The sequence below is a fragment of the Macrotis lagotis genome, chromosome 1, assembly GCF_037893015.1.
Source record: "Macrotis lagotis isolate mMagLag1 chromosome 1, bilby.v1.9.chrom.fasta, whole genome shotgun sequence".
Taxonomy (NCBI): Eukaryota; Metazoa; Chordata; class Mammalia; order Peramelemorphia; family Peramelidae; genus Macrotis; species Macrotis lagotis.
Window position 1 is genome coordinate 256,568,055 of NC_133658.1, and position 22,755 is coordinate 256,590,809.

The following is a 22,755-nucleotide window of genomic DNA, read 5'->3' on the forward strand; positions in this document are numbered from 1 at the left end:
GTTCTATTATTTAATATCTATATAAAGTTGTGAAAGTCACTAAAACAGTTTTTATGATTTGGAAAATGAGAGAATTGGGCTACATTATCTTTAAAGCCCTTTCCAATTCTAAATCCTATGAATACAATTATTGCAGTGCTAATGTCAGGGCTGTTTAACTAACTGACACCTCTCCATTTTTGGTGGATAGTCAATTATTAAGTGTTTACTAAAAAGCTAGGAAAGTAATTCTTTGCTGTTTATAGTTGTTTACAAGTTAGTATAAAGTTTTAATAAATACCATTGATTAAAAATTGAACTGATTTGTCAGCTTTTGACAGAGAATGAGTTCTCAAATATCTACCATATTTCCCCTCATAGACAAAGGATGGTGCTAGTGCTTTAAGTTGTTTTCCAATAATGCTGCTATATTTGTGCTGACACTTTAGTCAATTCTCATCTTGATAAATGTCACATATTTGTAGGACAGCTGGCTGAAACTGGGACTGCATATAATCTATTAAGGAATTTCTTTTAAAAAGACAAAATCATGAATTCCAGAAAATGCAAGGAACATTGTCATCCCAAAATGACACTGATCTTACCCATGCTTTTAATCCATATACATATATGTGTGTGTACATATGTATGTACACACACACACATACACACACACACCAACAAAATAAAAGAAATAGAATTTCAGACCTGGAAGAAATTAAAGACATTCATTCTATAAGGTTCATTCTATAAGTGAAATTAGGTCTCAAAAAGTCAAGTGATGATCTATTTCATAAGAAATAGATCTCCTATGGGTTATCCTGTGGTACTTTATTAATCCTCAAATAAGCAAAAGCAATATTTAAAAAAAATTTTGAGTAGGAAAATATTAAAAGCTGCTACTTACCTAAATGAAGTACTTCAGAAAGTCCATCTTCTGATCCATCTTCAGAACCACCTTCCACTCGATCCATTGTTCCATTTTCATCTAGAGCTGTGGCTAAATCTGGAGAATATGTTCTGTGTTGCCTTCCCTCAATAGAAGTTGGAGATTCAGCATCAGTTCTTCTTTCTCTTTTATGAACTCTTGAATGAAGGACTAGTTGATGGTATGTTCTAAAAACTTTGCCACACTCTGAGCAATGTGTAGGTTTCTCTTTATTATGTGTTAATTTGGAATCCACATCCATTGAAGGCACTTCACCACTAGTGTGTTTAATCTTTTCTTGTGAAAGACCAATTCCAGCACAACTGTTTTTATTTGTTTTGGACTTCCCAGTGCTTTCAGTATGGCTTTTATTGGCATTCCAAATCTCTCCAAGTTCTTCTTTATCTGAACATGAATCATCATTGTCTGTACTTCCTTCTTGTCCTGGTTCTTTCACTTCTCCTCGGCCAATAGCAACTTTGCCTTTGGTAGCCAACTGCCATGCTTGATAGGTATTAAATGGATCTAACTCAGCTATCCATTTTGCAGGTTTCTTAATTTTCTCAGGTATTGGGTTTGGTCTCAAGTTTAGAAATTGAAGAAATTCTTCCCGCTGAGATGACATTCCTCCTTCACTAGAGTCAACAATTTGTGTTTCACTAGTAGAAACAGACTCTTTGGTGTGTACTTTACTGTGCTCAATTAGGCTTTCTTTATTTGGAAATAGGAAGCCACAAACCATGCAGATTTTGTAAGGCGATGTGATAATTTCAGTTACTTGCTCCTGTACCACCTCATTGATTGTTATTGGACTATCTAAGCCTTGCTGTAGTTTGTTTCTGGATCCAGGTTTGCCAGTGTGTGTCCTCATATGATTTTTAAGGAACCAAGGTTCTTTGAATCTTCTTCCACATACACTACACCAGTAAGTGAATGAGTCCTTATGTTTTTTCATGTGGGTCTCAACATCAAAGGCTCCACCAAATGTTTGCCCACAGACTTCACAGCTAAATTCTTCATTTTCTTTGCCATTCTCCTTTAGAGACTCTGTTCTCACTTGACTTTTGTCAAGAGGACTAAGATACTCTGCTTCAACACGGAGAACTGCTGGTTCACAAAGTGTGGGTCGATGTTGCATTAAGACATGTTTACTAAGATCTTCAGGATGTTTAAAAGTCTGTTCACAAAACATACAGTCCAAAGGCATACATCCTTCTGCTTGTATTAAAAATTTATCCTGTGGGTTCTTGTAAGAAATTGTGTTGGTTCCTTTTATTGATGCATCATTAATTTCCATACGGGAATCAACTGTACTGGCTATAACATCTGGCCCATCAATATAGGCTAAAAGAGGTTGAGTTGGCATGTTTCTGACACTTTTCTGGTTCTATTTAAAAGGAATAATGTCAAAAATCCCTCAGGAAACTTCTGGGGTTATAATAAGGACACTTTTATGACATATAACCTAAACCAGGTGTCAATATTATGGCAAATGTTACAAATGTCCACAATCAATTTTATGCTTATTTTTATATGCAAGAGGAATCACTGCCGTAGGTGAAGTTATCTCCATAAACAATGTATAAAGATTCCTAAGAGGTTTCAAACTTGTTTTGTATCAAATCAGCATAAAAATTAGTTCTATTTATGTTTCCATGTAATTTGAATGATCCAGTTGAGCAGGAAGAAGTCAATCCCAACAAGGTTGATAAAGAATTTCTAATACCTATTAAGAGGAAAACAAAGGGAAAGATAAGTTTATAGTAAACCATTCTTTAAAGTAGAAAATGTAAAGCTGCTTTAAAAATCTATACATTCTATCCTGTGAAGACCATTTAATCTTCCTAATATATTTGTAAAACATAATATATGGTCATAATACTGAAATGTTAATGGATTGATAATTCTTTTTATTCCAACATTTAGTATTACCTTTCTGACTATAACCCATAGTTTTGACATTCTAATAACATTAATTTTTAAATGATGCAACAAGTTAAAAGTATTTACACATACTGCTTTAGTTTTATTAAGGAAAACCAGTTAAGTGGTTTGAGCTGCTCAGCATTCAAATCAAGCAAAGTATATTTAATATAAGACTGGAATATAAAGTTTACTTTAACTTTTAATAATATCCTAAAAAGCTACCTAGAAATTCAGATGCTTAGTCTTACCTATACTTTACAGATGAGACCAGACTCAGAACCAGATCTAGCCCAGAAACTCTCTAAGTGTTTACTTGGGTTGTTTTTTTTTTTAGATTTTGCAAGGCAATGGGGTTAAGTAGCTTGCCCAAGGCCACACAGCTAGGTAATTATTAAGTGTCTGAAGTCGGATTTGAATCCAGGTACTACTGACTCCAAGGCCGGTGCTCTATCCACTACGCCACCTAGCCCCCCCCCCCCCCAAGTGTTTGATAGAGACATGGAACCCACTTCTACTATCACCCTCCCTCTCCTTCCCAGGTATTCCTAATGTGCAGCAAAGTAGAGACCTAAAACCTATCCTAGTCCTATACTACTACATAGTAAGCAATCAATTGCTTACACAACAGACTGATCAATATGGAACATCAAGAATACCTCTCTCCATTAAAAAAAATTACCTTTACTCAAATATTCCACTCAAGGGGGGGAAAAAACTGAGCAGTTTTACCTATTTTCGTCAAGTTGAAGCCTATGATTGACTCAGGTTACTATGTAACCCTATTATAATTCTAAAAGTTTGGGCACTAAAGAATGTTAGAACTAAGCAATGCCTAAAATAATGTACTATTTTTGTAAAGTGACAACTAACTTTTCTGGCAGAAGTGTCAGAGACTCTTTAAGCTTAACCACAGACAAATTGTGAAATAAGTTGCTTTGTAAAATTATGTTTAAAATAAAATGACATATGGTAATTCACATTTATCAAAATTGTGTTCAATTTTCCTCCATTAATTAGAAAAGTAACACCTCCCTTCAATCCATATTGTGTACTGGTTAGGGGAAATAATTTTCTTAAGGTCATTACTACCCTTGGATCTGAAACTCTTAGGTTAACTTATCTAAACATATAGATTCAATTCTAATGATTCAAGCTATACATTTATTATAGATATTGGAAAATTTTATAGTTCTCTCCAAATTTTTTAGATTACTGGAATAGACATTCCACAAGAAAAAAACTTCCAGTTTGACTCCACAAGAAAAACTCATATTGACTCCTATCCTACTATTCCACTTGTTTCTATGACTTCTAAGCTAAGAGGCCACTCAGATTTTAGCATCTGAGCAAAGTACATATTGTTTTTAATTAGCCTTCATTCCCTCATTGACACTGACCATAGGCTTCTTGATTTCTTGGGGGTTTTTTTCTCAACTTTTTTAACTCCATCCCTTCCTTTTCCTCTTTCCCTACCATTCTGTACTTAGTCTGACTTTCTCTTATTTCTCTAGACCCACTAAAAGACTCCCAAAATTTTAATTATCTCTTTTTATATAAATAACTCCCAATGTACATTTTTAACTCCTGAGTTCTAGTCCCACATTCCAATTGCCCGGTATTTTCCAAATACCTTCACCTGAAGGCCTGCACTAAAATAAATCCACCCCATTTCCCTACTAAGCCTGCCATTTCCCCCCTAGGACATCACTATTTTCATAGGTATCCAGGCAGAAAAATCATTGATTCTTTCTTCCTCCTCTTCACATTTAACAGCTGTGAAGTCATTTCAACTCTCCTTTGGCAATATCTCCACCAGAACTTTCTACTTCCACCATTGTGATTCAGGGTCCCTCTTCATCTCTCACTTTTAACTATATTAAACAGTCTATCTGAGCTCCCTGCTTCCAACCTTTCTCCTATCCAATTCATCCTTCATATAACAAAAAAAATATTAGTCCTAGTGAATAAATCTAATCTTGTCATTTCCCTTGCTCAAAGACCTTTAGTCTGGCATTTAAGGTCCTTCATAGTCCCATCTATCTCTCCAGAGAAATTGTAATACTTCAAAGATTTCATGCAATTGAAGCTTTTCACATCTCCTTTCTAGTGAATGCTCCTTCAAGTTCTAGATCAGGTATCACCTCCTTGAGGAAATAAATACATCTTGACTCTCTCAGCTCCAAGTGATCCCTCTCCTCTCCAATCTCTCACCTATGTTTGACCTCTTTCACATTCATCACAAACTAACTTGTAATGTTGTAATGAGTACCTTAACAAGCTACTAAACTGTTAACTCCTAGAGAGCAAGGACTAGGGCATGTTTATTCTTTATTGCCCAATGCCTTGCACCAGTGCACTCACAAATGCTTACTACCCTGAAAATGTCTGTCTAAATTCCTCAACTTTTACTTTATTGTAATCTCCAAAATAAGCCAATGATATATAGTCAACGGTTCCAATATAATGGAGAATATGTTTTATCTAGTATTCAGTACATAATATACAGGACATGTGTTCTACTTTTGCTTTGTCATAAACACTTGGAAAAACATTATGTCATGTGCCTCAGTTTCCCTATCTTTCAATAGGGAATTTGGACCAGACATTTCTGATGTTCATTCAATTTGAAAATCCCATGTTAATGTAGTTCCCTAGATCAAACCATTAAAAAAAAAATCACAATTATTATGTACCCTAAGGTTTACAGTGTGCCATCCCCAAAATATCCTTGAAAAAGGAAGATTAATACCCAATAGGTATCTATAAGCAACACAACTTATTAGAAGAACTAGAATTTGAACCCAAGATCTCTAGAATTCAAGCTCACTGCTCCTTCTTTAACAATTATTTTATGTTAAGAGTTGACAAACCATACTTCAGATATAAGCCTTTTAAGGATGCACAATTATTATGACATGGGCACTTCTTTTTATAAGAGGCAATTAGGTGTAATGGATAGAGGGTTAGAAGAACCAGAAGACTTGGGTTCAAGTACAACCTCTGATACATGAGTGTTTTAAAACTATGGGTAAGACACTTAATTTCTCATTGCTCCAGGGTCAGTGGAATCCAACTCAAATAGAAACAAGAGCCACTAAATTTTATATATGTGTGTATATATATATACATATATATATGTATATGTGTATATGTATATATGTATACATATATATACATATTTGGATCATTGGCTGCATGACTTAGAAAACTACATAGTAACATTTATGTCTTATTGTATTTATTTTGTTAACTATCTCCCAATTACATTTTTTTTTTGTTTTTGCATGGCAAATGGGGCTATAAGTAGCTTGCCCAAGATCACACAGCTACATAATTATTAGGTGTCTGAGGCCAGATTTGAACTCAGGTACTCCTGACTCCAGGGCCAGTGCTCTATCCACTGCACCATCTAGCCGCCCCTCCCAATTACATTTTAATTTGATTCAGGATTACAGGGATATTGTCTGATACCTCTACTCTAGACTAAACTGCCTACATTGGCAAAAAGTAATTTCTTCAGCAAAAACTTCTCTATAGGAGTGGCTAGGTGGTGAGGTGGATAGAACACTGGCCCTGGAGTCTGGAGTACCTGAGTTCAAATATGGCCTCAGACACCTAATAATTACCTAGCTGTGTGGCCTTGGACAAGCCATTTAACCCTACTTGCCTTGCAAAAACCTAAAAAAATAAAGTAAAATAAAAAACCTCTCTATGGAAGTGAAATTATGTATCTGCTCTCTGTCCCTAAGTGTAATTTGAGCATATATACTAAAGCCATGAGCACTCTTTTCAAAATTTTGTGATAATTTAGATCACCTATATAAAAGCAGTTTAAACAGGATCAGATGCTAAGATCTTGAACAGGTAGCAAAATAAAAAACAGTTGCCCTACTTCATAAATTGGTGTAATAGGAGAGACTATAGAGCATTGGACTGTGGGACATCAGTTGCAAGCTCCCCACCACCACCCAAGCTCCTTAATTAACTAGTAATATAATCTTAGGCGAGAGTTAACTTTTATCCTCTGGGCCTCATTTTGCTCATCGGAAAAATAAAGGAGGGAGATGCACAAAATTATTTTTAAGGTCACCTCTAGCAATCTATAAAAATCTAAATAAACTGGTCACTCTCTGCTAGTTTCATATCATCTAGGTTAACTGCAACTGAAGCAATCAATTTAAAAAAAATGGCCAACCTAAAAACAAGGGTGGGGGGACGACCTTGAAAGGTACTTCTGAATCCTAGTGTATACCCATTTATTTTTTTTCTTTAAATAGGCTCCCCCCCTTTCTTTTGGGGACGGTTGTCAATGTCAGACTGACACACTATGCTGATACTTATTATTCCTAGATTATAAAAAGTCAATCATACTCTGAAGCTGCTATAAAATAGCTTACCATCAGGGTTCTATCAAATTCATAAAGACAACTCTCCTTCCTCCCAATCTCATGAAATACAGAATACACATATTCCTCTAGTCAGTATAATTGGATATGTGTTTGTGTATGTGTGTGTATGTATGTGCGTGTGTGTGTATATATATATAAATAAAAGAAGTTAATTCTTTGAATTGGAACTATATAATATAGTTTAAATTTCATACTAATGATGTGTGGAAGACCAATAAATATTGAAGATTATCTTTAACAATTTGAATGTCAACAGAACTTCAAGAAAAAAAGCTTAACTGATTAAAAATAATCTGTAAATTCCATACAATTAATATGCTACTAAATGATGGCATGTGCCCCATCACCTTTTTTCAGATTCAATAGGTTTTCCACATGTGTAATAAATAACTTTAATTGCATAAGTCTTTCATGATAAACCAAATGGTCTTTTTGTATAATTAAATAATTGGGAGGAAAAATCAATGTAAAAATATTTTATATGCTAGTTTAGGATTACAAACAGGTAAAAAAAAGTATCACCATGTCTTGCAGGTAGTAGGTGCTTAATGTTTGCTGAAGAAATATAAACATAAGAAAAAGCTTCCCCAATTACACAAGATTCTAAATAAGGTTAAAGTAAGTGAAGGCACATGACCTTTAGCCTTATACCTTATGACACCTAAGGTGTGTGGTTAACCAATATAACAGCATTATGTGACAGAGTTTACTTAAATACTAACATAAACAAAAAAGAGACAAGATTTTGCTCATTACAATATTTGAAATCTAACATTAATATGAAATACTTGAAAAATAAATCTGCATCTTTTGGATTAATTCTTTATAAATTGGTATATAACTAAATGTAATACCAGTAATTCTGAATCTGTAGATCTTAAAAATCAACAAATGCAGGATTGCACAATGTTTGATGAAAAGCCCAATTTGGGCAGGTCTTAGTATAACAAATTAATCTGATTGCCACATTGCTGACACCTGCTGTATTTCTGAAGCACAGCTAAGCAGATGTAATGAAAAGGATGGGGGAAAAAAGGTAAGTAGAACATGGGGTAATGGAAAGAGCCTTCAACTGGTATCAGGGAAGCTTGGTTCAGATCACCTCAGACAATTGCTAATTATGAGGTGTTTGAACAATTTGTTTAATTTCTCTGAGTCTTAAATTCTTCAATTTGTAAAAGGGGATACCACTACCTGTAAGTACCAGCCTGGGGTGATGTTAATGAGGTTATGTAAAATGCTGCTACAAAAAACACTAGAAAAAGTCCCAGAAGTCTTCATGCAATTTTGACTAAGACTTTTGGGACCACCCCATACCCATATTATCTTTCATTATTCAAAATACAAGAGATGTTAATGTTGATTTAAGAATTGTTAAACACAATTTTTAAAAAATTCTATGCATTAGGAAGCAAATCCCATCTGAACCTTCTCATCAGAAAACAAATGATCATGAAAAATTCTCATCTTTAATTAAAATTGCCATCTAGGATATCATTGAGATTCAAAAAATCTGGACACAAGAATCCAGAATTTCTGGAGCTGGAAAATGAGAAGACATTAAAAAGGACTAGTTTAAAGTCACAAAGGTAGTGTCAAAGATGGGGAATGAACACAAGTCCTATAAACTCCAAAGTGGGTGTTCTTTCCTTTACCATACTGTGGCCCTTAGAAAATCTATCTTTTATACAATGAAAATGAAATTGACATCTGTCATTTTCAAAAGTGACAAGGATGTAGGTAAGACATGCTCATTTTTAACTTAAAAAAACTTTTTATTGCATTCCATCTACTTTAGCACTAGAATTTAAAAAATACTTGTATTTGAAACCTGATCCAATTAAAAGAAAAAAATACTATGAAAAATTTACCTTATTTTTAAATTCAAGAGCCAGTTTCAATAAGTTACAGCAGGGATGTCTTCAATTTCTATGATAGGGAGAATTGGTTTAGCTATCAATATAGAGCATAAGATTTTTATCAGTATTAATTGAAACACTAATTTTTTTTAGAAGAATGTTTAAGAATATTATAACTTTCAGGGCACCTAAGGTGGCTCAGAGGATAGAGCACCCACCCTGGAGTCAGGAGTGCCTGAGTTCAAATCTGCCCTTAAGACACTTAATAATGACCTAGCTGTGTGGCCTTGGGCAAGCCACTTAACCCCATTGCCTTGGGAAAAAAATATATCATATCTTTCTATAATTTAATTTTCAAAATAAACTCTTCCAAATGTACTCCCACGTGTGACTAGTGCTGCATTTTTATTTTTAAAAATTCTATTAAAAATGGTCAATTTTTAAAATTTTAAGATGTATTTTTAAAATTGCTATCCATAAACACTACTCCAAAATTTGTTCTCCAGTTTGAAATATTAAGAAACTACAATCTGCATTTTCAAAATCACTGAAGAGGCTAAAATGTATCATATAAAAAGAAAAAATCACAAAATCAACCCAAAACTGTTTTATGTACCAAAAACTAGCTAAGACTAATATTATCACTTGACATTAGAACATACAAATTTATCAAATTGCTTCCTATAGCAAACATTGTAGATTCAGACTTGGAAGACTAGGACTTTAATAAAGTGTCATTGTTTGTCCAACTATCTAATTTTCAACCGGAGTGTAAGAATACCTACAAGTTCTAGTTATGAGTTCTGCAGCTTCTCCAAATGTAGTCCCCCTTCTTAGAGTGACTATAGATTATGCTGTATATATTTTTCTCTGAGAAGTGGAAAAACTTCTCCATAATCTACAGTGGCAATCAGTAAATTTATAACTTTAAATCATTCACCACTATTTCAAGGAAATTACCAAGGTCACAACCTACGTACGGACTAAATGGGCCAAGCTCACATTCCTAATGTAGCCATCTAAGGCAAAATATTTAAGATTAAAAAAAAGAGAGAGAAATGCAGAAGTTCAAAGCTGATAAAGGACAATATAATTTATTCTATCAGATCTAATGGAGAACTAGAAACATTCTTCAGAAAGCATGTGTATTTTCCTGAAATTACATGCAAATACATTTCGGTTATAAAAAGTTATTTGAGGGCATAAAATATTTTTACTATAATCATACTAATAAAATTTGGAGATAAGATTAGAGACAGTCAATTGTTACATACAGATTGTAAATAAAGTTCACTGTCATCTCAAATCTGATCTTAACTAAATCATTTTTAAACATTAATTTCCTACATTTTATTTTGTTTCCTAACTACATAGCCAATTTCTTAATTTTGAAGGCATTACTATCTAAACTCTTCAAAACACAAATCTCTAAGGAAAAAAACCACTCTAAATTACTGAAAAGTCAAGTTTACTTAAAAAAACAAAGATAACCATTTCTGGGAATAACCTTTATTCCACTATTTAACTTGTTTACTCTAAGAATTAAGAAGGTTGGATGGGATTAAAGGGAAGTAAAGCCTAAGGGCTGCTTTAACACAAAGCAATATAGTGATTTTTTAAATGGCTCTATCTCCATTTATTTCTTCTCTCCCCACCAAAATTAAAATACCTATGATAAGCAAACCACAAGATGCAAAATTTTACAAACTGCCATTCATGAATTGCATTATTTCTTTAACATAACTATTCCTTTTCAGGAGATAATGTAACTGTAAAAGAACTGACTTAACTAATATTTCAACTTTTTAAAATATTTAAACAATACTCAAACAACACAAGTTAAGTTGTTTAGTTGTTTTTTTTTAAGTCCCCAAAGTGCCTTCACTTAGTGGGGGAATAGCAAGTACTGTGAAGACAGTGTCTTGACCCCTTTTCAACTCATTTTGAAAAATAAGAAATAAATGAGTCTCTTTTCATGTAAACAATCACAGAATGAAAGCATTCTGTATAAGATCAATATATAACTCTGAAAATGCCCTTCCTCTGGTACACATAATGAAAGGAACTGTTTTTAAAACTATCCAGTTTACAAAATATTATCTCTCTCTGCCCTTCACCAGCATCATAAAAATGTCTACCAACAACTGGAATTTTACTGAGGGAAATTTAGAAAAATTTAATATAAATCACCCAAAGAAAACCTCAAAAGGGAATTGAAAATATATTGTAGTTACCAGAATTTTAAAATAATGTGTATTAGAACCAGAAAACTTATAACTCTGGTTTTAATAGTTCTTTCATATATACATATATATATAATTGATAAGTACATTTATAAATCTCAGTTATAAATGACATAAGTCATCCACTCAGTTGACACAATTAGTTTTTCACTAGACTATTTTAGCTTGAGGTGAAACTGGAATATGGAATGACATTTAGTAGAATCCATTCTATCATTACTTAGTGGTGAATAGTGAAACTGATATGGGTTCTATCTCCAACAAATGTATCTAACAAGGTACTTCTTAAAAAAAAAAAAAGCAAAATGAAGAACTAAAACAATGTAAATGCCAAAACATAAATCTAACATTTAAAAAGATATCTGCCTCTGCATTATTTGAAATATACATAGATTTGCCTCCAAAGATGTAATGAAAAACAAGGAAAATAATTAGACAAATTTGTTTAATTCTTTCAACAGCTAACTCTTTTTAAGTAATGTTAGGTCTTATACAACTATCATAAAATGACCAAACTGCGGACCAAAATTTCCAACAGTCTTCCTTTTGTCTTAACCCCCACCCCATGGAAGGAAGTAATGAGGATGTTAACAATATTAAGCTAATAGAAGTTATTAACATGAAGTTATCTGAACACCATAGTTATGTAGTGCTAGAGAGAAATTTCTGATGGTAACTGGATCCATGGGACTTCCCCCTACTTACTAACAATTCAGTCTTATTGCAGAGGAAGTCAACCTGTTCATGCTGGATGGTGGCTTTGATGGCTTTATGAAAGAATGGCTTTTAAAAAAAAAAACCCTCTTTTAAGTTAGTTTTCTATATACTCCACAAGTCTGATTTTTAAGTCTCTTTCCCCTGCATAACCAGATCAAGTTGCTCGTTAAAAAGGTGTTTTCACTAAGATGTAAAAAATTCTCAGTTATCCAACTGTTATAATTTTGCATTTTTAATTTTATCCAACAGTTTGAATACTGAAATCTCCACATAATCAAAATAGAATCATAATGTGACATACAACTGTTTTATTTTCCGATGCCTAAATTGAGAAAAATTCTTATGTGCAATACATATTTGCTGCCATAGAAAAAAAATGTAAAAATTCCAGTTATATAGCAATTTACATTTCTCCTAGTTAAAAAAGATTTTGTCTTGAGATAAGCAAAGATGTGTAAAATAACTACCATTAGTAGTCACATGTTTGTTAGCTCTATTCATGCTAAAAGTATAAGGAAAAAACATAACTTCACTTTCCAAATTTTAAGGGTTTTTTCCCTGAGGGGAGGAAAGAGAATGAGGGAGAAGGCTGTCTTAATAGTAATTTGAAAATTAAGTAAATCAGTTTATATTTTCCTATAATTGAAATCACCAAAGGCTTAAATAACTGCTTGCCTACATCCAATTCTCATATTTGCTTGATGAAACAATAATAAAGCTTAAGCAGGGATTTAAGTTACTAAAGGAAAATTGCTTTGTTAAAAACTGGGGAAAAGGCAAAGATTAAAGGAACTTTCTTCCTAACCCTCAACAAGGTGTTCACAATCTAGTTCCAAAAATACATTTAGTACTCTTAGTACTCTTAAATTTACTTGTCTCACCATCTTTCCAGTCCACTTGCAAAATATACAGTTAAAGGATTAACCTTAAATAATATAGGAATATGTTAGGATTAACCTTAAATGGAAAGTCAGAAATATGCAGCCTAACAGTTGGTATTATCACACTTAATCAAGTTCTACCCAACAACTCTTAAAAAAAAAAAAAAATCACAATTTGGAGTATGCCCTGGCATCACTCATTCAAGTGGGTGTGACTACTTTAACTAGGGAAGTTTAAATACCAAAAATGTGATTAAGTAGAAACAATGTTAGAAGCTTTACTCAGAACATTAAATTATCTGCTTTAGGAAACAAGCCAGATAAGTAGATGCTTTTTTTTAAATATTGAAGTATCATTAAAATTGCTCAAAAAGTTCATTTTCAACCAAATGGGTTTTTTTACAACATAGTTTCATAGAGTGGAAAAAAGTAAACTTTATAAGATTCTCTGATGTTCTAATTAAGCATCTTAGAATTAATAAAGCTACAAGGCTGAGTAAGAGCAGTCCTGCTGGATCAAAACTATATCCCTTTATATTATAAATATCTTTCTCAGCACAGAAAGATGTTGATGATTTCCTTTGTTATAAAGGAGGGGCAGGAAGTATGTATCTGAAATTGAAGAAGTTCTATTAAGTAACTTGATAGATTACTATAATCCTCAACTATTTAACAGGCCTAACTTTTAAAAAGAAAAATCAAACTAAGAAGGTAAATGTGAAATACTATGTGCTAAAGGGACCACAGGCCTATTAAGCTAATAGTAACAACCTCCTTTCTTTTTTCCCTCTCTCCTTTGCCCTTCCCATCCCCTTAATAGTTGAAAAAGTATTGTATTTAAATAGAATTCTTTAAAAAGAAAAAACACTTCTAATCAGAATTTCTGGATGCTCCCCCCCCTTTAGAATATAAGTGAAAGACAATTACATAAAATGCAACAATCCCTCAACTTTGAACTCAAATATATAGTTACACACAAGCTAAGAATCAGGATAGGAAAGGTGTTATAAAAGGTTTAAATGAAGTTGAAAACTAAGGGAAAAGTATGTGTACTTTACCTATAAAATCAGTCTTTTTTTTCCTACTTCCTCCTCCTACATGCAAATAGACTTGCAATTCTTTTCAAAAGGCTGTCTTCCTCTTCAAACCAATATTCAAAATCCAAACACACAGAAGGTCATTAAACTTGTTTTTTCAGTCATTTCACATAAATAATGAACTTGTTTTTTGCATGTAATTATCACCAATTGAACTTATTTTAAGCAACTCACTGCCTTTTAGAAACTCTAACAGCACATGTAAATGAGAAAAGGGCAGTAAATTCATTTTTCCAAGACTTCAAAAAGAATTTTCCATTACAATCAGATAAAAATTTGTCTTAAATATTAAATAAAACAGAATCCAGAATAAACACGACTACTCAAGAAGAAGGGGGTGGGGGGGAACTTAAGCTGCCATGAGGTGGACACACCTTAAATGTACTTAGCACATATTAACTATGCAAGTACAAACTAGTGGTGACTTCGTCCAACTTTTTGACTAAAAAGCAGTTAAGATATTACTATGCACTTGTCTTTTCATGTTTTTTTAAAATTTGAAAACACTAAACAACTCAGTTGTTTTCAAAATATTATAGGGTATATAATATCTTAAAGTAACATATGAGATCAATATAGCATTTCCTTACATAACAAAGTACAGTATAATGGTGAACATTTAAACTCACTACTTGACACCAGACAAAAGAAAAGGTAAAGGGCCTTCTAGCAAAGACCACTGGTGTTCCAGTACTGGAAGGCAGCTGTTGTTACCCTGCCTTTTCTTTTGTTGTGCTTAATCTCATGTCAAGTCATTCAACCAACTCAAAAGCGATGAAGACATAATTGAATCAACCTGAACTAAATCAGATCTATGGTTCTTAAATGGCTATATACAGTTTAATGATTCCAAAATACCTAGAAATATATTAAATGAGATACTTTAGTACATGTAAGAAACCATTTAATTATCCCAAAACTAGTCAATCTATTAAGACTGCTATTTATTTCATACATGTTAAAGAGGGCAGTTTCAGTCCTTACAGACTGACTCTCAAAAAGTCAAATTTTTAGGCTTACAATTTTACAATGTAACTGTAGGCCAGAATATTGAATCTAAAACGTAACTATCCTCAAGAATTTTTTTTTAGTTGGCTAAAACTGTAGAGTAAATAGTCTATAGATAAAGTAGTCAAAACTGGCAAAATAACACTTGGCAGGTCTTTCTTACTCATGTAACTAAAGTTTTAGGAAAAACTCCCCCGCTTTCCCAACCCCAGCCCCACCCTCACCCCTCCTTCTACCCGCGGAAGAATGTAGTTCACCCTACTTCATTGGCCCTACCCTTTAATCGTAAAATATTGGTTCAAACTCGAGGATTTGGCTTCTGCCCAGATTTGCCAAAAAAATGAAACTTTCCCCAAAGTGAGGTGGAAACATTTCCAAGGACCGTCCGAGCCCCTCCAGGACGACTCTGGATCAACAGACAACTGAACCTTTAACAAACAACAGTGTGCAATCATTGGCCAGCAAGTCACTGCCTGCTATTCAACTTGTAGTTAAACGTTTTCTTCCTCTCAGCCTACCAGATGATCTCACACTTGCATTTAAGCCTCGGTAAAGTATGAATAAAGACCATTTCATCTTTTATTTGAAGTTGGGCTATTTCATGTACCCTTCACCTCCTCAAAGAACACTTCCCTTTTCGCACTTTTCTGCTAACATTTCACTGTGCCTGAAGTTCCCATTTCTATTTTCAGCTTTCTCTCTATCACTCTGCTGGTTCTGCCTTTCTCCCCCCCCCTCGCTAGAACTGGAGTTGTAAAGTTATTCTTTAAGCTCTCAAGGTCATTTAGAGAGAAAAACGTGCGTTTCCTTAAAAACCTGCCTACACACGTACAGTAAGCGAAGCCTCTTCACGACGCCTTTCCTTTCATCAGTCAATCAATAACCCGCATAGCCGGGTGCCCGGGACCACTTCAGAACTAGGACTGCGAGGCGAATACTTACAGGGAGTCACGGGCACCAGATCGGACGGGGGCTCCCTAGAGCCCCCGCGGCAAGGTTTCGGGGTCTCCACCAACACACCCGGCCGCACGGCGGCGGGGAGCAGAGGCTAGCGAGCTCTGCCGGGGCCGAGCCGCGGCCCGGGACCGGCGCCCGTCCGTGGAGCGCCGGGCGTCCCCGGGTTTAAAGAGCTCTGCCCATTGTTGCTGCGGACGCCCGCTCCGGCTCATTGTTTTGCTTGCCCAACTTCCTCCCGTCCACAGTTAAAAGGCCGCCGCACGGAGGCTCGGGAGAGGTGGCACAACTCCCGGGGCGCGCTCCCCCGGGAAACACAAAAGGGGCGCAGGGGCGGGCGCTGACAACGGATCGATAAAACTTTTCATCGATGCCCCCCCCACGAGCCGCACAGCGGGCCCTGCCCGAGGATCATCGTCTCCCTTACAAAGAAATGGGGGACTCTCCCTCACGACCCCCCCTCAGAAAAAGCCATTTTGAATATTTGAACCGGGACGAGTGTACAAATGTGTTTACACACGGCCACGCAGAGCCCTCGAGGGCACTCGGCCGTCCAGACGGGCCGGGGGGGCGCCGGAGGGCAGAAAATGGGCCAAGTGGGGGCTGTGACCCGATGGGGCGGGGGAGGGGGCGGAGAGGGGGGACGGGGGAATGGCAGAGGAGGAGGAGGGAGAAGTTGGGAGGAAAGGCTGCCCCCGCCCCCGGCCCTTTACCTGCCGCTCCTGCCCCTCTGCCATCTCCTCCCTCGGCGGCCGCCAGGATTAAACTGACACCACACGAGTCGAGGGTTTGAATGAGGAGCCGGGGGGCGGGGGGCGGGGGCGGAGGCGGGCGGAGGGCGGGCGGACCGGGACTCGCTCTGCCTTTTGTGCCAACACCTCATGGAGGGCCGGGCCGGGCCGGGCCCCGGGCCCCCTGCCCCCGGCTGGCCCGCGTCCGGGCCCCCCGCCGAGACCCCCCCCCCGACACGCGCAACTTCTCCCGCGGCGGGGGGGGCCCCGATCTCCAGCCCCCCCCGATGGCCCCAAAGGGTAAAATGTGGGGGGGGAGTGGGGGTCCCCCGCGCGCGCGCAGACCCACGGACACGGACACGCACACGCACCTCCCCCCGGCAGGCTCACCTCAGGCGGGAGGAGGGCGAAGGTGGGCCGGGCCGCCCCGCAGGAGGGGGAGCGAGTGCGCGGGGCGCGCACAAGGGCGCCCCCTAATCCTCCACACCGAACTACCGGCCGGGGGCAGCGGGGCCGGGGGGCCGGGGGCAGGAGGAGGGGCGGGAGGCGGAGGCGGAGGCGGAGCTAGCGGAGCGGCCGCGGCGGCGGCGGAGGCTGCGGAGGCTGCGGCGGAGGCTGCTGCTGCCGCCGCGGCGGAGGCGGAGGAGGCGGCGGAGGAGGCGGAGGCGGAGGCGGAGGCGGAGGCCGGGCTTCTCCATTGCAGTTGGGGATTGTTTGTAAATTGTTACGGTGCAGCTGTTGCGCCCTCCGCGCCCGGGCTCGCCGGCCCCCGGCCCCGCCTCCTCGCCCCCTCCTCCCCGCCCGCCCGCCCGCCGGCCCCGCCCCTGCTCCCCCCCACGGCCGCCACGTGACGGGCCGCGCGCGCGTTCCTTCCCCACCCGCCCGGGACGTCGCCGCGCGCACCTTCCCGACTTCGTACCTTCCCAGGGAGGAGGGGGAGGAAGTGCGGGGGGGGGGGCGAGCGCGCGCCGAGGAGAGCCGGCGCGCGCCCCGGCGGTTCAAGTGACAGGTAGAAGCGGGGGCGGGGCGGGGGAGAAGAGAAAGCGGGAAGGGGGTTATGGAAAGTGAGTTGTGCGCAGACTCAGAAAGGACCCGTCCCTCCCCTCTCCCCCCCCCACCCGCCAAGGTGTGTCCGCCGTGGTGGGGACGGGACGCGCGGGAGGGGGAAAAGGGATCCTGAGAGCCCCAACTACTGTTAGAGTCCGTGCAATGCCGGGCGCCGCAGTCATCCGTTCCAGGCTCTGTTGAGGTCCTCGGAGCCGGGCGGGAGTTTGGTCACGGCAGTGAGTGATGAAGCCGAGCACCGGGGATGCCCACCTGGAAAACCAGAACCCCTCTCCCGCAGGGCAGCGAGAAACTCAAAACCAAACCTGGAAAGGGTGTTCAAACGTGGAATTAAAGTTTTTTTTTATTTCATTCGGCAAAAAATCTAGGGAATGAGCAGAGCTTGAATAGCAACTGAAGTCTCACTAGTTTGAGGAATTAGATATCAGTTGGCATGGCCAGCAGCTCCCCATTTATCAACCTGGACAATAGAGAACAGATTTTATGCTGGTAGGGCTACTTGATTTCTCATCTATGCTAAGTACCCAAGATGAAGTGTTTGCTTTTTAATACATGAGATATTGGTCCATCTCTCCCAAAATCCTTTCTAGATAAAGGCGGGAAGGGTAAAGTGGGGAAGGCCCCCTCCCCCCACAAAAATGAGCAAATTTTCTTTCCCCATGGACAGAACCTATTCTAGCCTAAAAAGGGGGCACTGAATCTGACATTATGATATTCTCCCATTTTGAGCCCTGAAGAGAAACTATAGATCAGTGTTCCCTCAGTTTCCCCATCTGTAAGATGGGGGGGGCTGTATTAAATAATCCTTCTGGACCCACTCAGTCCTAAATCTTTGTTCACACCTTTCATTTCAGATATGAAGCAAATGCAAAAAATGAAGCATATGGCTTTTTTCTTTTTTGATCAACTCAGAAAAAAAGATCACTTAAGAAAACAAGTTCTCATTTATTACCAAATGAAGAGGTTTGTTAGGCAACGATCGACTTGTTACTTGATAAGATGATTTCTTCATTAAAGTAAACAAATGAATGACTTATTTTTAACTAATCAGTAACAATGAAGACTGGATTCTATATCCCAGATTCTTAATTCTGTCCCATTCCAAGCCACCCAGTCAGCTACCAAAATGGTTTTCAAGCTCAGTTTGGACCTGTCACTTCCCTCTCAAACTCCATTACATCCCTATCATATCTAAGATCTGATTAGTTCAAAGCTCTTCACAACTTGGCTCCAATTTACCTTTCCAGCTTTATCCATATTATTTCCCCTTAATGCCCTCGAGTCCAGCACACTAGGCTTTCTTACAGTTCCTATATAAAACACTTCTTCATCTCCAGGAAATGCACTCCTTTCTTTACCCCTCCCCCACTTAGAAATTCTAGTTTCCTTTGAGACTTACCTCAATTACCACCTTCTACTTGAGGTCTTTCCTGATATCTCCTCCCCTCTCCCCCTGTCCTTCCCACCCACCCCAACCCCAGCTGCTAGTATATTTCTCCTTCAAAAACTACCCTCTACATTCTTTTTTTAGGCACATGTTTGTCTCTACATTTAGACTGAAAAAAAAAAGGGACTTTTGCTTTAGCTGTCGCCAGCACCTAACCCTTTGCTTAGCCCATAGTAGTAACTTTATAAATTTTGATTGACCGATTCAAGTATTTTAACCTAATTTAAATATAGTGACCATGAAGTTTTCTATTATATTTTTTCATTTGTTTAATTGTTAAAATGTTATTACTAGAGTAATAAAATTACTGTGGAATAAGCCTCAGGAATAGGCACTGAGGCTATGATTTCACTGGTGTAGGTGAGGTGCTTCAGGAGCTGGAACCTTCTACCAAAGCAGATAGGTTCTCTATAACTAGTACTAATAAAAAGTTGCCTACAGCATTTAGAAGTTGTGACTTGACCAGGATTAACAACCAACTAGTATCAGAGGCAAAATTTGAATCCAAGTTTTTCTAACTTTAACTTTGGACCTCTATCAGTTCTGCCATGCTACAAAAAATGATTACATAGGTAAATATATTTAGAAGCCACACTCTTAAAACTGCCATGAGTATGAAGTCATAAAGAAGTTTCATAAAGAAACATGATACTTGACTTGAAAAATTGCTTTATGGAGATTTAAAATATCTGACCAAAATAATAACCACTTGCATTACAAAGACAAGGAAATAAACAACAAAGGAAACAAGTGTACTGTATGCATTAATAGCCAACCTTTGAACTCTGAAATTGTAAATGCAGTAAACAATGCTCTACTAGTTAGGAAGAGTAGTGTCAAAATTAAGCAAAAAATCAAAGCCAATAAACTTTAAAGTAAAGGTTGGTTAAACAATCAAATGTTTAAGCAAATAATTGTTTCACTAAAGACATGGAAATCAAAAGTTATGTTTTTCTGAGCAAAATACTTCTGTTTTTCTTTATCCCTTCCTTCCCTAAACTATCTATCTTCCTAGTAACTCTAAAAAATTCTCTTTCCTCCTCCCTAATAGATAGATGTATGTGTGTGTGTGTGTGTGTGTGTGTGTGTGTGTGTGTGTAGATATATAAAAAATTTTGGCCTTAAAATAGAAAGTTAATTATATTAACTGTTTACTCTTTTCTATTGATCTTTGTAATTTAGCCAAGGATCACAAAGAGCCTTCTTTTGGGAGTAGTGCCTAATAAAACTGGAAAATCATGGCAAGGATAGCAAATGCCTGACATAAAGAGAACTCAGTCTGGTGATTCTTTCCAAGGCATGTGCCTCTTCCAGCATCTGGAAAAGTATCATGATTCACTAAACACAAATGTAAATGATTATTGATTTAGCATTTAACATTAATGGTGAAATCTTAAACATTAAATCCCCAAAACATAATTTTATATAAAAAGCTAAGAATTCCATTCCATTAGTTTTTTACAAAATGGAAATTGAGTTTTTAAGACCATATGACATAATATATGTAAAGGGCTTTGCAAACCTTAAAGCATTCTTTAAATGTTATCTATTGTTGTATGTAAATCCTTATTGAGATCTCCTACCTTCCCTGGCTGTTTCTAAAACCAGTAGAGTGCTACAGAAACACTATCTAAACAAATATATGCACTTTAGAAATTGAACAAACATAAAATGTGTTCCCTTTTTGAGAAAGTAAAAGTGATATTAGGACAGAAATTTTTAAGAGGATATTGTTTGGAGCTTGATGTGTAATGGAAGAAATGTCACTAAAACTTTTAAGCCTCAGTTTACTCATTTCTAAAATGGGAAATTGAACTAGAAGATCTTTAAGGTGCCCCTTCCAAGTTATGTCTATAATCTTATTAAATCACTTTAGTTACTGCAAAAAAAAGTTTCACTTTTTAAATGTGATTAAGTATCAGTTTCCCTTAATTTTTCATAATTATCATAACAGACAAGCAATCCCAAAGACATACTTCAGCATGTGGGAGATTATGAAATCGACACCATTAACTGTGATTTATCCCTAGTGATACACCAAGCAGCCTAAGTTAGCTATAATAATAGTTATCTCACTAAGCACTTTATAGAACAGAAGCTAGTGTCTAAAACAATATTGTCTTTGCCCACTTGCTGAGTTTAAAATTTACTCGCTTCTTGAACAAAATCTCCTGTGTACATATTAGCATATTTAATTTGTGATGAAATCATTACAGAAAGCATTTTGGAAAGTGTTTAAATCCTTGGAGTCCTTAGACACAGCCAAAATAGGAACAGAACTTGCAAGAAGTCAGCATTCAGAATAGAAAAAAGCTCAAAAGCAACAGAGAGAAATAGGAAAAGTAAAATGAAAACTTAGGTAAACCCCTGTCAGTGTTTGAAAACTACAAAGGATATTTGAGAAGGAAACAAGGACAGCCCTTTAACCTAGCAGAATGCACCAAAATAAGGCAGGACTAACAAATGGGACACAAGGGAATTGGAAACCTAAAGCCTTTTTTCTTCAAATTTTTCCTTCATCCAATCATTCATTCAACAAACATTTACTGGAAGCTTTTTCTATAAAACACTCTATCTCTCTCAGATACACATATGCACGAACTAAAGGAAATATCTTTGTAAGCAAGGAAAATCAAAATACTCACAACAGTACCAGGAACAATGAAGCAGATGGGAGAAACACATCCAGAGGCAGCTTCTTTGAATGCAAAGGAAAAAGGGAGGGACCAGAGTTTTGTCTTTCAACTTTAACACACTTAACAAGTAGGAAAGGACTAAGTTCACACCTTAAAGGACACCAGTTATCCCTTAAAAGTCACAGGGATTCTTAATATTTAGATACTAGCACTAGTGCAAATATAACCAAAGAAGAGAAGAAAACATATTTTCTTTTTAAACAACAAAGTACTGTTGTGTAGTTGGATACCAGGAAAACCATTTCAAATCCTTCCTCTGACCCAAACTGGTAATGTGACCCTGAGCAAGTCATGTAACCTCTCGATGCTTTATGCAAATCTTGAAAGACTAAATTGCAAAGGTGCCTGCCTAGGTCTTCCATGGGGAAAGTTCCTTTGTTCAAGAGTTCCCTATAGCAATGAATCTCCAAACCAGTCCCTATCCCTTTTTAAATGGCAAATACTTTTGGAATTAAATCAGCAAATTAAATTGTTATTCTCCAAGACAGAAAGAAATACACAGTTTATACCCAAATATGTTATTGCCTGGGGGGGGGGAACATTTTCAAGAAAAAGCTATAGAATACTATACATTGAGTAGACACCACATATGCTAATTTAATTATTTGGGAATGTACTTAGTAATGTTGAATTAATTAACCATCAGAATAGTACATAAAGAACTCTTGTAGAGAAATATTGAGAATAATCCATTTAAATCTTAAATTTCCAAACAATTTTTCAATTTATTGCCCTTTGGGAATGTGCATACTTATTTCTTCCTCCTCTCCCTCTCTAACTTGGTAGTACCTCAAACAGAAAAAATGAGAATAATT

The 22,755-nt window shown here is 37.4% G+C and overlaps 1 protein-coding gene across 4 annotated transcripts in view; it reads right to left on the bottom strand.

Annotated features, from left to right (window-relative positions):
• ZNF217 (zinc finger protein 217) overlaps window positions 1–22,755 on the bottom strand; it is a 104,607-nt gene that overhangs the window by 17,337 nt on the left and 64,515 nt on the right. Inside the window, exons 1-2 of one of the 4 annotated variants that reach the window (XM_074210273.1) lie at window positions 17,123–17,564; window positions 887–2,633 (exon numbers count right to left, since the gene is read on the bottom strand). In XM_074210273.1, the coding sequence (XP_074066374.1) occupies window positions 887–2,273 (1,387 nt within the window). In that variant the 5' untranslated portion in view covers window positions 2,274–2,633; window positions 17,123–17,564. Of the gene's footprint in view, window positions 1–886; window positions 2,634–15,989; window positions 16,083–16,714; window positions 16,805–17,122; window positions 17,565–22,755 lie in introns of those variants that run through there. The other 3 variants (XM_074210272.1, XM_074210275.1, XM_074210274.1) reach the window with 3 other exon arrangements.